Source organism: Elephantulus edwardii, unplaced genomic scaffold (genome assembly GCF_000299155.1).
Source record: "Elephantulus edwardii isolate Elephantulus edwardi_28Jun2011 unplaced genomic scaffold, EleEdw1.0 scaffold00339, whole genome shotgun sequence".
NCBI classification, from domain to species: Eukaryota; Metazoa; Chordata; class Mammalia; order Macroscelidea; family Macroscelididae; genus Elephantulus; species Elephantulus edwardii.
In genome coordinates this window covers 1452290-1466773 of record NW_006400089.1, presented here as the reverse complement: position 1 = coordinate 1466773, position 14484 = coordinate 1452290, and the positions used below count along the sequence as shown (strand labels likewise).

At 39.7% G+C, this 14484-nt stretch overlaps 1 protein-coding gene across 1 annotated transcript in view; it reads left to right on the top strand.

Annotated features, from left to right (window-relative positions):
- Nucleotides 1-13912, top strand: part of SUN3 (Sad1 and UNC84 domain containing 3) — a 93890-nt gene extending 79978 nt beyond the window's left edge. The window contains exons 5-7 of the mRNA XM_006901617.1: nt 848-1015; nt 12477-12569; nt 13793-13912. Of these exons, the coding sequence (XP_006901679.1) occupies nt 848-1015; nt 12477-12569; nt 13793-13912 (381 nt within the window). The remainder of the gene's footprint in view (nt 1-847; nt 1016-12476; nt 12570-13792) is intronic.
- The last annotated feature ends 572 nt before the right edge of the window (nt 13913-14484 follow it).

Below are 14484 nucleotides of genomic sequence, written 5' to 3'. Positions count from 1 at the left end.
GATTGGCACAGGACAGAGCGGAGTTTAGGGCTCTTGTACACAGGGTCGCTATGAGTCGCAAGCGACTCGACAGCACATAACAACAACAACAATGCATGAAAATGATTGTGTGAAGTACAATATAAATGAAGAGTAGTGTTAAATAAATTGTATGTGAACAAACTAATAATATAAGAAAATGAATAGGGGGAAAATGGACATCATTGTTTTGCACTATGTAGAGGTCTTTGACAGTAGATTTTCCCAAAGCAAAATACCTTCTGATTTCTGACTGCTGTTACCATGGGTGTTGATTATTAACCCAAGTAGAATGAAGTTGTGGACAGCTTCAGTATTCTCTTCTTTTATCATTATGTTTATCATGCAGTTGTGAAGACCTTTTTTCTTTATTTTAAGGTGTAATCCATATGTTCATCTACAACTTCAGCCAACATTGATACTATTATTGTCACAACTATCTTTACCACCACCATCTTTAAATCACCATCATAATCTCAACCATCATCACCACCACCATCACCAATACCATCACCAACACTATCACTCCTACCACCTCCATTACCACCATCACCATACTCTCTGACAGGTTAAATGTTAGTTAGATCAAGGCGCTCATATAATAAATAATTCTGCTTGATAGAAGCATAACGTATTCTGGAGGAACAAAGGAGGATCTTTTAGAAAAGCTTAGCAGGGTCATGAAAGTTTTCTTGTTTGGTATGTATTCCATAAATTGACTTCACATTACTAGGCATAAGATAGACCTGGAGTTAATAGGGATTGATGAGCAGTATTTTTAAAGTGAATTGAAAGTATTAGTAACAATTAACTTTCTGTTTCTTTGCAGCCAGATGTTCATCCTGGGAAGTGCTGGGCTTTTCCAGGCTCCCAGGGTCATGTCCTCATCAAGCTTGCGGAGAAGATAGTCCCTACTGCTGTTACCATGGAGCACATCTCTGAGAAAGTCTCTCCCTCAGGAAACATCTCTAGTGCACCCAAGGAATTTTCTGTCTATGTGAGAAGCTTTTTATATCATTAATAATAGGTTATGACTAGGGTGTCATAGAAGGTAGTTGGCTAGGATTTAAGAGCTGAATTTTCATCTTAACTGTATAGTTATACTCTTACATCATTTTGAGATGATAATTTCTCAGACCTCTGTTTACTCATCTGAAAGCAGAATGGTGGGCCATTTCTTTTGATACTTATCAAAGTTACAAATATATTGTTGTTGTTATGTGCTCATGAGTCGCCTGTGACTCATAGCAACCCTGTGTATCTGTGCTATCCTGGGTTTGACTCTGAACCTCAATCTCACTGACTCTGACAAACCACTGTGTGAGTCTCATTGACTCTACCCCCATTACTCCAGTTACTGTGTCAATCCATCAGGCTGTTTAAGAACCACTTAATTATCACAGATTGAGTCCTGTAGTATCTTAATTCCTTTTTTTGCCATAACACTGTTGGCCATGCAGGCCCCATTACTTTCTTCACTATGTTCTTGTGTTTCTTGCATTGTTTTCTTGAGGTTCTTTTCTTCTCATTAGTCCTCTCATTTTCTTTTAAACAATCCCAGGAATTGCAGATCCTGCCAAAGCCTTGCTACCATCAAAGTAGATTCAAAATCCACATGCAAAGCTAACATCTGGTGTGGTTGTGCACATTTTGGTGACTTTTCCCTGCTATTATCTCTTTGGTATCATCAATGCCCATTTATTTCTTCTGCAATAGTCAAGTGGTGGTGAACTTCATGATTGAGACCTTTGTCATTCTTGATATTAGCGGTCACTTAGATATTCCAAGGGAAAAACATATGTACAATTTTAAAAAAGAAAATAATTGCAGAACTTATTATGAATGCATTTAAAACTTAGAATAATGTTTTCAAGATTCATTCAGGTTGCAATGCGAATCAGCAACTTCATTAATTTATATTGTTGAATAAAAGTTTATTGTACACACATCCTCTCATTTTATTTATCTATTCATCAGTTGGTGAATACTTGGTTTATTTCTGAGTTTTTTCTTTTTGTTGTTACTAATAACCTTATGCTCCTTGCATAGTTTTCTTGGTACACGAGTTTTTGTGTGAATATATGCTTTCCTTTATCTTTGGTACAGACCTTGAAATGGAATTGTGGGATCACATGGTAAATCTGTGTTTAACATCTGAGGAATGACTAGACTGTGCACCTTTTATTTATGCTAGTCAATGTGAATAATACTGTTCTGAATTAAGTCATATAGTGTGTGGTCAAATTTTTTTACCTTATATTTGTTTTGCCTGTAGTTTGGGGACATTCTTGAAATTAGTAATTCTTTCCTTTTTTAAGAGTTCTCTTTTGGAGATTTCTATTTCAATTTAGATGGATGCTAAGTAGGCCTGATACAAAGCTATTAATTGTGAAATTATTCTCACCATCAAGATTAATGTAAATTTATCAAGATTTCTTAGTGTAATTTTTCCTCATGTTCAATTTATGTCTGACGTAATGAATTTGAGATAAGAACTATTTTTTTTTGTTTCTGTAAACACTGTTTTGTAGAGTCTATATTTTTTTATTTCCTGCATGATATATTTTCTTATAACTCTGAAGATATTATGTTGTTGTTGTTGTTATGTGCCATCAAGTCACTTACGACTCATAGCAACCCTGTGTACAACAGCCCTAAACTCTGCTCTGTCCTGTGCCAATCGCACTGTCTCTGACACTCCCATCCTGATTATCTCAGTCACTGACTCAATCCACCTCATAGAGGGCCTTCCCCTCCTGCTCTGTTCCTCCACCATCCCAAGCATGATGTCTTTCTCCAAGGACCGGTCTCTCGTCACAACATGTCCAAATTATGTTAGACGGAGCCTCAGAATCCTTGCCTCCAAAGAGCAACCCAGTTTAACCCTTTCTGGGATGAATCTGTTTGTTTTCCTAGCAATCCATGGTACTCTCAATACTCTTCTCCAGCACCATAACTCAAAGGCATCGATTCTCCTTCTATCCTCCTTGGTCATTGTCCAACTCTCTGATGCATAACAAGTGATTGCAAAGACCATGGCCTGTATTAGACGCACCTTAGTCTCCCAATAGACACCATTCCTCTTCAGGACTTTGGAGAGGTCCCTAAGAGCGGACCTTTCCATAGCAATGCATCTTTTAATTTCCTGGCTACTGGTGCCAAGAGTGTTGACTGTGGAGTCAAACAAACTAAAGCTGTGAACAATCTTAATCTCTTCGCCATCCATCCTGATGCTGCCAATTGGTCCCGTGGTGAGAATCTTTGTCTCCTTGACATTGAGCCTCAGTGCATATTGGAGGCTACAGTCTTTGACCCTCTGCAGGAGGTGCTTCAGGTCCTCCTCAGTTTCCGCAAGCAGGGTTGTGTCATCTGTATAACGCAGATTGTTGATAGATCGTCCACCAGTCCTGACCCCACATTTCTCCTCAGAGAACCCAGCCTCCCAGATGATCTGTTCTGCATACAGTTTGAAAAGGTATGGAGATGGGACACATCCCTGGCATAGACCCTTCCCAATTTTGAACCATGCAGTATTCCCTTGCTCTGTTCTGATGACTGCCTCCTGGTCCAAGTATAGGTTTCACATTAGAATTATCAAGTGTTCTGGGATTCCCATTCTTTTCAGGGTCAGCCACAGTTTGTTATGATCCACACAGTCAAATGCCTTTGCATAGTCAATGAAACACAGATGTACATTCCTCTGGTATTCCCTGCTTTCAGCTAAGATCCATCTAACATCAGCTATAATATCCTTAGTACCATGACCCCTTCGAAACCCAACCTGAACTTCCGGCAATTCTCTGCTGATGTGCTGTTCTAATTGTTTTTGGATAATCTTCAGTAGAATCTTGCTTGCATGTGAAATCAAGTGAGATTGTTCTATAGTTTCAACACTCTGTTGGGCCACCTTTCTTTGGGATGGGAACAAAGATCTCTTCCAGTCAGTTGGCCAAGTGGTTGTTCTCCAGATTTTTTGGCACAACTTGGTGAGCATGTCCAGGGCAGCATCTGTTAGCTGAAATATGTGAACTGGTATACCATCTATTCCTGGGGCCTTATTTTTTTCCATTTCCTTCAAAGCAGCCTGAACGTCTTCTTTCATCATCATAGGCTCTTGCTCATATGTTGTTTCATAAAATTAGGAAGCATTAATTGACAGATCACATTCTGGAAACTTCTTAGGAAAAGAAGTAATGGAACTTGGAATTTGCATAGAGTATGACCTACATCATTATATTGTATGGTACTCCCAATATTGATTACACTAGAGCTGGAAGGAAGAAGAATGACCTTTGCTGGGCCTATGAGAGTGATCTACCAGGCATCAAATTGCTCCTTGAAGTGGGTGTAAGGGAATTTGGGAATGATCAAGGATAAAGATAGGGCCATAAAAATTACACAACATGCTATTCTGTTGACAGCTGCATACAGGCATAGTCCCCTACAGCAGGATGGCTTTCAGAGGCAGTTAGTACAGAGAACAGCAAAGACACAAGGGCTTGAAAATGTCTGCGAAAACCTACTTAAAAACCTACTTGCACCATATGCAATGCCTTCCTGTAGTAAGGCTTTTGGTCAGAGAGCTTGGAAGAACAGATTCATCTGGAGGTTCTTAGAACCAGAGGGTAGCCTATTGGTAAGAAGCTGTGCTGCAATCCCAAAGGCATACAGTTCAAATCTACCAACTGCTCTACTGGAGAAGGGTGGGCAATCTCCCGTGTTCTGAAAACTCTTTCAAGGGTCAGCTATTAACAATTCAGTTCCCACAGTGAATAACAATAACAAAAAAGCTAGCAGATATTGGGCACATCTCCTTCATTGTGGGCTATTTTTAAAAAAACCAAGTGTGTAGACTTTTACTTTAGACAGCCAGCTGGCCCACTGGATGAGATCGATACTTGTTCGCATTCCAAAGAAAGGTGACCCAACAAGAGTGTGGAAATTATTGAACAATATCATTAATATCACATGCAAGCAAGATTCTGCTGAAAATGATGCAAAAATGATTGGAGCAATATGTCAACAGACAACTGCCAGACGTGCAGGCTGCATTTAGAAGAGATTGTGGTACTAGGGATATTATAGCTAATGTTAGATGGATCTTGGCAGAAAGCAGAGAATTCCAGAGCAATGTCTATCTGTGCTTCATTTACTATGCAAAGGCTTTGGACTATGTGGATCACAAGCTATGGCTGACTCTGAGAAAAATGGGAATCCCAAAACATTTGATTGTGCTTATGCTAAACTAATTCTTGAACTAAGAGGCAGTCATCAGAACAGAGCAAAGAGACACAACATGGTTCAAAATCAGGGAGGGGGCTGCCAGGGATGTGTTCTGTCTCCATATCTTTTCAATCTCTATGCAGAACAGATCATCCGGGATGCTGGGCTGTACGAAGAGGCATGTGGCACCAGGATTGGTGGAAGATTCATCAACAGCTTGCATTATGCAAATGACACAACCCTGCTTGCTGAAACTGAGGAGGACCTGGAGCACTTGTTGCAGAGGGTCAAGGACTGCAGCCTTCAATATGAATTGAAGCTCAACATCAAGAAAACAAAGATTCTCACTGTTGCTGTCTGTTCGCTGGCAAAAAACAGCAACACCATGATGGGCCTAAGCATGATGGAGACACACCACTCCAGGAGAGGATCAGAGAGTCAATCCAGCTCAGTTTTATTGAGGGCTGCAGTGCACTTATATACAAGCAAGTAAACAGGAAGACAGGATAGGGTGCGCTTACAGACATGGGACATGAGGATTGGATAGGAGAACCTCAGCCTCGTGCAGACTACTCCCAGCTTAACAGATGCAGCAGCCATCTTCCCAGGTGTCGAGCTTTCTCAAGCCGGTACAGCCAAACACAGAGAAGCTTTCTGTACTCTGTATTAAAGGTCACTGGGAAGCTTGCACTTATTCAGAGCTTAGGCGATCTGTCCTGGCCAGAGGCTCTCCTTCCCTCCCCCAAATTCCTCAACATATCCTCCCTTTTTCTTTTAAATGAATTCAAAGAAGGAAAAGTCTCTGGTGTAGAGCCTCTGGCGTTTCTTGGGAGAAGGATGATCCAATGACAGTAAGGGTAGAAAGATTATTCAGTGCAGCTGCTACTGCTGCATTTAGCTACTTCCTGCTGGAAAAGGGTGTCGTAGGTCCCAGGGTGAAAATCATCTTTCATTACTCTAAAGGGTCCCAGGTTTGCACTGTGAAGATGTGAGCAGCAGTAATAAAAGGGGCGATATCAGCAAATGTTGTCCAAAAGGAGGAAGCTTGAGATTGTGTACCTTTGACCTCTCTACTTTCTAACAAACACATTAAACACTTTGCTTGAGGATCTTTCAAATTGCTTGCCGAATTTTTTAAATTGCTTGCTGAATTACCCATGCTAAAACAAGGGAGCACTTGCTTGATAAGATGGACCTGCATCAGGTTCCCTGCTTCCTGACAGGGGCAAGCGTGGAAAGAAGAGAAAAGAAAGAAGAAAGAATTTTCCCTTGCTTTTTTACCTAAGCAAAGGGTGCTTACTCAAAAAGGTAGTCCTATGCCAGATCCCTTCCTTTCCACCTATGTCAAGTTTAAGCCTAAATCAGGTCCCCAAGACTACGCCAGGTCCCCAAGACTATGTCAGGTCCCTATTTCCTGGCAGGAGTGAGCTCAGAAAAGGGTGCTCACTCGATCCCTGATGGAGTGAGTATGCAAAGGAGTAGTCACCCAATCCCTGACAGGAGTGAGCACAGACTATACTCACCGAAAACTTGACAAGAGTGAGCACAGAGGGTACTCACCCTATACTACATCAGGTCTGTCCTTATTCTGGGCACCATATGTTGCTGTCCACTCGCTGGCAACAAACAGTGATACCCTGATGGGGGTAAGCACGATGGAGATACACCACTCCAGGAGCCAATCATAGAGTCAATCCAGCTCAATTTTATTGATGGCTGCAGTGTATTTATATACAAGCAAGTATAAACAGGAAGACAGGATAGGGTGGGCTTACAGATGTGGGACATGTGGATTGGATAGGAGAACCTCAGCCTCTTGCAGACTACTCCCAGCTCAACAGGTGCAGCAACCATCTTTCCAGGTGGCGAGCTTTCTCAAGCCAGTACGGCCAAACATAGCGGAGCGTTCTCTACCCGGTATTAAAGGCTGTTATTAAAGGCTTGCACTTATATGGATTTTAGGTGATCTGTCCTGACCAGAGGCTCTCCCTCCTCCCTAACATCTCACCACTGGACCAATTGGCAGCATTAGTATGGATGGTGAAGAGATAGTTAACAGTTTTAGTTTGCTTGGCTCTTGGTATCAGCAGCCAGGAAATCAAGAGACAAATTGCATTGGGAAAGTCAGCTGTCAGGGATCTTTCCAGAGCACTGAAGAACAACAATGTCAGGCTGGAGACTAAGGTGCACCTGATCCTGGCTATAGTCTTCGCAATTGAGTGCTATACATCAGAGAGTTGGACAATGACTAGGGATGATAGAAAGAAAATTGATACCTTTCTTTGAGCTGTAGTGCTGGAGAAGAGTGTTGAATATACCATGGACTGCTAGGAGAACAAACAAGTTTGTCCTGGAGAGGGTGAAGGTGGGCTGCTCCTTGGAGTCAAGAATTCTGAAGCTTCATCTGACATACTTTGGGCATGTTGCAAAGAGGTCTTTGCATAGGGACATCATGTTTGGGAGAGTGGAGGGATGGCGCAGAAGAGGAAGACCCTCAATGAGCTGGATCAATTCTGTGATTGGGTGGTGGGAGTAAGTGTGTCAGAGATGGTGAGGTTGGCACAGGATAGAGCAGGGTTTAGGGCTCTTGTACGTAGGCTCGCTCTGAGTCACAAGCGACTCAACGGCACATAACAACAACAACATGCCCCTTTAGGGCTAATTTGGTATGGCAAGGCTAGGATTTGGGGTTAATATAGAAAGACCAACTTTGGCTCATACAGACAATGAATAAGAATGTATGCCTTTGAGCGGTGGTTTTGGAAAAGAGCACTGAACATCCCATGGATGGCCAAAAGAGCAAACAAATATTTCTTGGAGAGGATGCAGCTAAAGTGCTCTTTGGAAGCAAGAATGTGAGGTTTTGGCTTCGCCTCACATTCTTTGGGCATGTTGCTAGGAGGGACTATTCCTTGGAGAGTGACTGTTGTTTATAAGAGCGGAGGGTTGGTGAAGGAAAGGAAGACCCTCAACCAGGTGGATTGACATGGTCTGCCGCAATGGGCTCTAGTGTGTCAGGAAGTGGGAAGATGGCAGAGGATAGGACAGGATACATATCTGTTGTTCACACAGTTCCTATTAGTCATATTCAACTTGACAGCACCTAACAACAACAGCAACAACAACAAAATGACTGTAAACCAACCCTTTGACTTAGATCCTTATTGCAACCCCCAAACGCCATCCTCACCCTGTGGGGGTTCCATTGAGTTAGTTACCATTTGTCTACTTCCATCTGTCTCCATTTGTCTTGACATCCACTCTGAGTAGGTCTGTGCTGTGTAGGATTTTTCAATAGTTGTGTTTTTTTTTTTTATTCAGATGTAGATCACTAGGCCTGTCTTTCAAGGACTCTGGGTGAATATAAACTTCCAATCTTTCCACTCTTAGTTGAATTCATTAATGGTTTCAGTGAACACATTTGCTCATTATTTACAAAACATAGAGGTGTCTACTACAGGCAAGAATATTTTAATTATAAGTATTACCTCTCTTCATTTACCTTCTACATTGGAAAATTTTGAAACAGAATGAAATGAAAATTGAGTGCTGAAAATATGGAAATAAAAATATCATCTTTTTCATCACAGACTACATGAACTATAGGTGGCTTGAGTTACCTATATAATTTATTATGTTTAACTCATGCATATTATGGAATTTATAATTTTTCATTTACATTGATTCATACAATCATTCATATATATTTCATATAACTAATTACAAATGACATATGCATATTATCACTGGTGGGGGTTTTTTAGTCCTTATTGAATTTTTCCTATCCCTTTACCCCTCCAGCGGTTCTTTCCACAGTTATAAGGTATCTCGACGGCACATAACAACAACAATAACAACTTTACCCCTCCATCTTCCCATTAAACCCTGTTGTCCTAATGATTTCCTTCATATTTGATGGACAGCTTTGCTGGCTACAAGATTCTTGGTGGGCAATTGTTTTCTTTCAGTCTCTGCATATCCACCCCATTTCTGCTGATAAATCAAAACTTAATCTAATTATTTCTCCTTAGAATTTGACTCTTTTTCTTGTGCTGCTTTTAGTAATTTATTTGTATTTATTATTTTGGAGAATTTGACTATGATGTTTTTCTTTTGGAGTCTAGTCTGTTTGAGGTTTGCTGAGATTCTTGAATATGGAATTCCTCATTTTTCATGATACCTAGGAAGTTTTATTTCCTAGCATTTACCCCTTGCCCTGTTTTGGAATCCTGATCATATTTATGTTGTTCTGTTTGATTTTATCCCACATGATTCTAATATTTTCTTCATTTACCTTCTGTCTTCTGTTTTTCTTTCTAATTACGGTCCCATTGAGGCTCTGGGTTCTAGCTCAGTGACTCTCTGTTCCCATATCTTCTATTCTGTTTTTGTTTTTTTGGTTTTGTTTTGTTTGACTTTCAGACTATTGAAAGATTCTACCATTTTGGGAATATAGTCTGATTGCATTTTCATTATTATTACTATAATTATTATTATTGCATTTCATGTTATTCCCAGTACTACATTGGTTGTACTCTCTCTTTCTTGTGATAAATTTTTTAAAAATTCTTGTACCTCTTTATTTATGGTTTCAATTGTTTCTTCCTTGTAGTGTAACTTCTTCAGTAGCTATTCATGTAATTCCATGTTGTTATATTTTTTTCCTCTTCAAAGTCTCTGGAGAATTCATTTGATCTGCAATCTGTTTTGCGTTTTTAAGAGAATGCTTTTGTTTGTTCATTCATAATATTTGAAGTTGCCTTATGCTTTTTTTTTCTTTTTAATGAAAGTTTATAAAGAACTTGGATTTCCATTCATTCAGTGTTGCACATTTTCCTCCCTGTCCCTCCAGCCCCTAGTTCACTTTTTTCCTTTGGAAAAAAAGTTCTTTCATTGTTACCTGCTGCTTTCTTGACATGTGAAATTTTTTTTGGTATGTATAAGATAGCTTTTATTCTGTCTCTTTAGGTTTTTGACAGTTCCTTATTGTTTTGATGCGATTTATAAGTTTCATTCTTAAAGTGCTGTCTCTGGTTGAGTTTCCCAATTGTAGTCTTCCTGAGTGATTTTCTACCAGCAGATCTCTTATTTGTCTCTTTTGGCAAGCTTTCTATCTTGTTATTCTTTGAAGGACAGGGAGCTGCGATCTTTCCCTCTGTCCAGCTGTAATAAGCCAGCTTGTTTGTCCGGTCCTGTAGTTTGATAGGAGGTAAAGGTTTCCCCTAGGAGTACGCAAAGTCCCAGGAGTGCTGTCCAGGATACAGTGCTCATGGAAATTGCCCAGGAAGGTGAAAAGATCCCAACAATGCAGCCCTCAAGTTTAAGTAGTTACTAAGGTCCTGTACATCTCCCCTTTCCCAGGGCTAATTGGGATGGTTGGTATTCCATTTGGGGCAGAAAAAGGCCCATGAGAGGGGAATATTCTCAACAATTAGGCTCCCCATTCTGTATACATACTTATGTCCTGAGCAATGTGTTCCCTCTCAAGGACTGATTGAGGTGGCAGCTTATTTCTGCCTGAGCCAAAGGCTCAGGAAAGTGCCAGCATCTCAACACAGCTGCAAATTCTGTCTTCTTGCTCAGTAATGTATCAAATTTTAAAAATAAAATTATGGTATAATAATTAATATTTTCCTCAGAAAATTGGTTATTTAATGAACTTTATTTTTTGTTACCATAGTTTTAATTACCTAGCAATAAACTAAAAAACTCTGGTGACCTAGTGTATAAGGAGTTGCACTCTCCACAAAGGCAAGTGGTTTAAATCTACCAGCAGCTGCACTGGAGAAAGATGGGCATTACCCTCCACTGTGATTTACTGGCTCTGAAAACTTGCTGGAGGGTCAGGTATGATTGGTTCCAAGTCAATGGCACGTAACAACAATAGCAATAAACTAGATTAAAAAAATAATTTCCACTAGTGCATTCTCCCTTCAAAAATATTCCATCTTGGAATATGAAGCAGAAGTATTAAAAGCAATAGGTGAAAATTGCACCCAAATATTACTATTTCTTTCAGAAATGCTACAATCAACAAAAGCTTAATTTGGGGGAGAAAGTTACTTGCATGATAAATATTTGTCAATTAGGTTAAATATATTTCATTTTAGAAAACATAAGAACAAGTTGGGCATACATTCAATTGCCCTGAATCAAACATTTTCTACTCAACACAATTGAAAGTATGCCCAGTTGTAGATATAGTTAATAGGCTGGAGTTGATGGTGAGATTTGCCTTCTCTTATATGTCAGCCCTGTGATTAGCCTGTGCCCATTCCCGAATTAAGAGTTTTGGTATTGGAGGAAGATTAATCAATAACTTTCGGTATGCAGATGACACAGCCCTATTTGTTGAAACTGTGGAGAACTTGAAGTACTTAACTGCAGAAGATCAAAGACTGCAGCTTTCACTATGGACTGTATATCAATGTCCAGAAAATAAACTTTCTAATTACTAGGCCAATAAGCAAAATTATGATTTCTGGATAAAAGATTGAGCCTGTCAATGTTTTCATCTCACTTGGACCCATAATCAATACACTTGGTACCAGCAGTCAGGAGATCAGGAGTATTGTACTTGGAAAGACTGTAGTTAGGGATGTACCAAAAATTATTGAGGAGTAACAATGTTAATTTGAGGACTAAGGTGTGTTTGTTTCTGACCATGGTCTTTTCCCATCATTTGCTATGAATCTGAGAGCTGAACAATGAAAGACAGAAGAATAATTGTATGCCTTTGAACTGGGGTGCTGGAGAAAAGTACTGAATATCCCATGGACTGCCAAAAGAACAAACAGATTAGTGCTAGAAAAAGTGCAGTCAGAGTACTCCTTACAGATAAGGGTGGCAAAGTTTTATCTCACATACTTTGGGCTAGGAGAAGTTATTCCTTGTAGAAGTACATCATGGTTGGGAAGGTGAAAAGATGGTCCTCAGGAGAGAAAGACCATCAACCAGGGGATTGACACAGTAACTGATATAGTCAGCTGGAATATGTCAAAGATTGTGAGAAGGCACAGGAAAGGACAGGGTTCAGTCCTGTTGTTCATTGGGTCACTATGAGTCATACTTGACTTGACAGTACCTAACCACAAAACCACCATCTACCATTGTACTGTATTCTTGATGGACATGAAAAGATAATTGGTGAAATTGTTGCTACTTGAATAAGCAACATACCTTCAATTATTTTAATCAAGCATGTACTCATTTCCATGCACCTTGTTTTCTTTTAGGGTGTCTCAAAAGAATGTAAAGGAGAAGAAATTTTTCTAGGCCAGTTTGTATATAACAAACAAGAAACTACTGTTCAAACATTTGAGCTCCAGGTAATGAGAACCCCTGGGAAAAGGTGTTAGTGAGCTCCATCACTCAGAGGGATTTGTTGGGGTTGCTAGGTGGAAAGTGGCATGTGAAAATAGTTCTGATAGAACCTTGAGTTAAGCAACACCTATCTGAAGTCTTACAAAGATACTTAAGTAGATTTTAATGCATAGAACAGTCAAATATGTATGCAAATTTCTCCTCATAGGCTATCACATCACTATGTAGTCAGTTTTTCAGTCCTTAACTATTTATTTTCTTCGATACAATGAAGTTTGGTAGTCTCTATTTCTAAAAGAGTAAGAATGATGATGCAACATAAGCTGGTCAGAGGCAGAGAGAAAACTCAGAGGAAGACGAGAAATGTTTAATACTAAGATGAAAAACAGGAGTGGCATCCACTTCCTAAACAACATGCCTCTGGAAACTCTATGAACTTTGATAAATGACAATAGTTATAGAAAGAATTCAGACCTTTTTTTCCATAGGGTCGCTGTAAGTCTTGCTCAACTCGATGGCAGTCAACACCAACCACCACCACCCAATGAAAATGGATGCCAACTATTATAAAATCCCTGAAGCTTACTTTTTATTAGTCATAAGAAGTAACTGAAGAGATATAGAAGGCATTTTGAACCATGTGAACACAACTGTTTTATGTAACTTTATTTTTGTCCGGTGGTTAGAAAAATCCTAGCCTGAAACAGTGTTAGAAATTGATATAACTTAAAGGGTTTCTCATTTGATTGCATGGGGTCATATAGTATTTTACATTTGGCTCCAGAGATGTCCTCTCTCTTTCACTCACCCTCCACACACAGCCCAGGGTCTCAGCCCCATTCATTATATCTGGAATCTTTAAAAGAACAACTGTTCCTTGCTTCTTTAGTTTTGGGTGGCTGCTGGCAATCTTTGGCATTCCTTTGCCACTTACAGATCTATCTACTTTCCTCATGACATAGTGTCTGGCTTTCCCCTACATTTGGGGCTATTTCCATAAAGGATAAATTTATTTTATAAAATGCCACACAGAAAGGATTAGGATTTGGATCCATCGTGATTCGTTATTATAACATGTAACATCTTCAAGGAAAATGTGTTCACCTAAAGAGTCAAACTTATTAGTGCAGGAGCTTGATTTCAAGATTTTGTTTTGGAGGACAAAGTTCAATCCCTTACAGACAGAATTCTTTTGAAGGCATTAATTTGATCTTTTCTTCATTTTCAGCATGCAGTTTCTGAAACTTTGTCATGTGTGAAACTGAAAATCCTCAGTAATTGGGGTCACCCAAAATATACCTGTTTATATCGATTCAGGGTTCATGGCAGCCCAGGAAATTCCACATAAAATCAGCTATGTGGGAAGTCAAGTCTGCAGGTCATGATTACCTTGAGTTTTCTTATTCCCTTTAGATCACACAGCACCCATAGGGTAAAAATTTGGGAGTGCGAAGGAACCTTCAAAGTGGTTCAGATTTGCCACATAAACACAAAATGAGTGGATTTTACTAATTAAAAAAATATAAAAGTAAATACGTTCTCTGTGATAGTTTCATTTTTGAGGCTGAGTCATATTGAAGTGCTGAAAAAATATTATTCAGCATATTTTCAGCATATTTTAATACTTTTTGCCAGTATAATTCATAGCTGTTATTCTTATTATATTGATGCCTTTGAGCTGTGGTGCTGGGGAAGAGTATTGAGAGTACCATGGACTGCTAGGAAAGCAAACAGATTCATCCTGGAAAGGGTTAAACCAGGTGGCTCCTTGGAGGCAAGGATTCTGAGGCTCCATCTAACATACTTTGGACATGTTGTGAAGAGAGACCAGTCCTTGGAGAAGGACATCATGCTTGGGAAGGTGGAGGGACAGAGCAGGAGGGGAAGGCCCTCTATGAGGTGGATTGATTCAGTGACTGG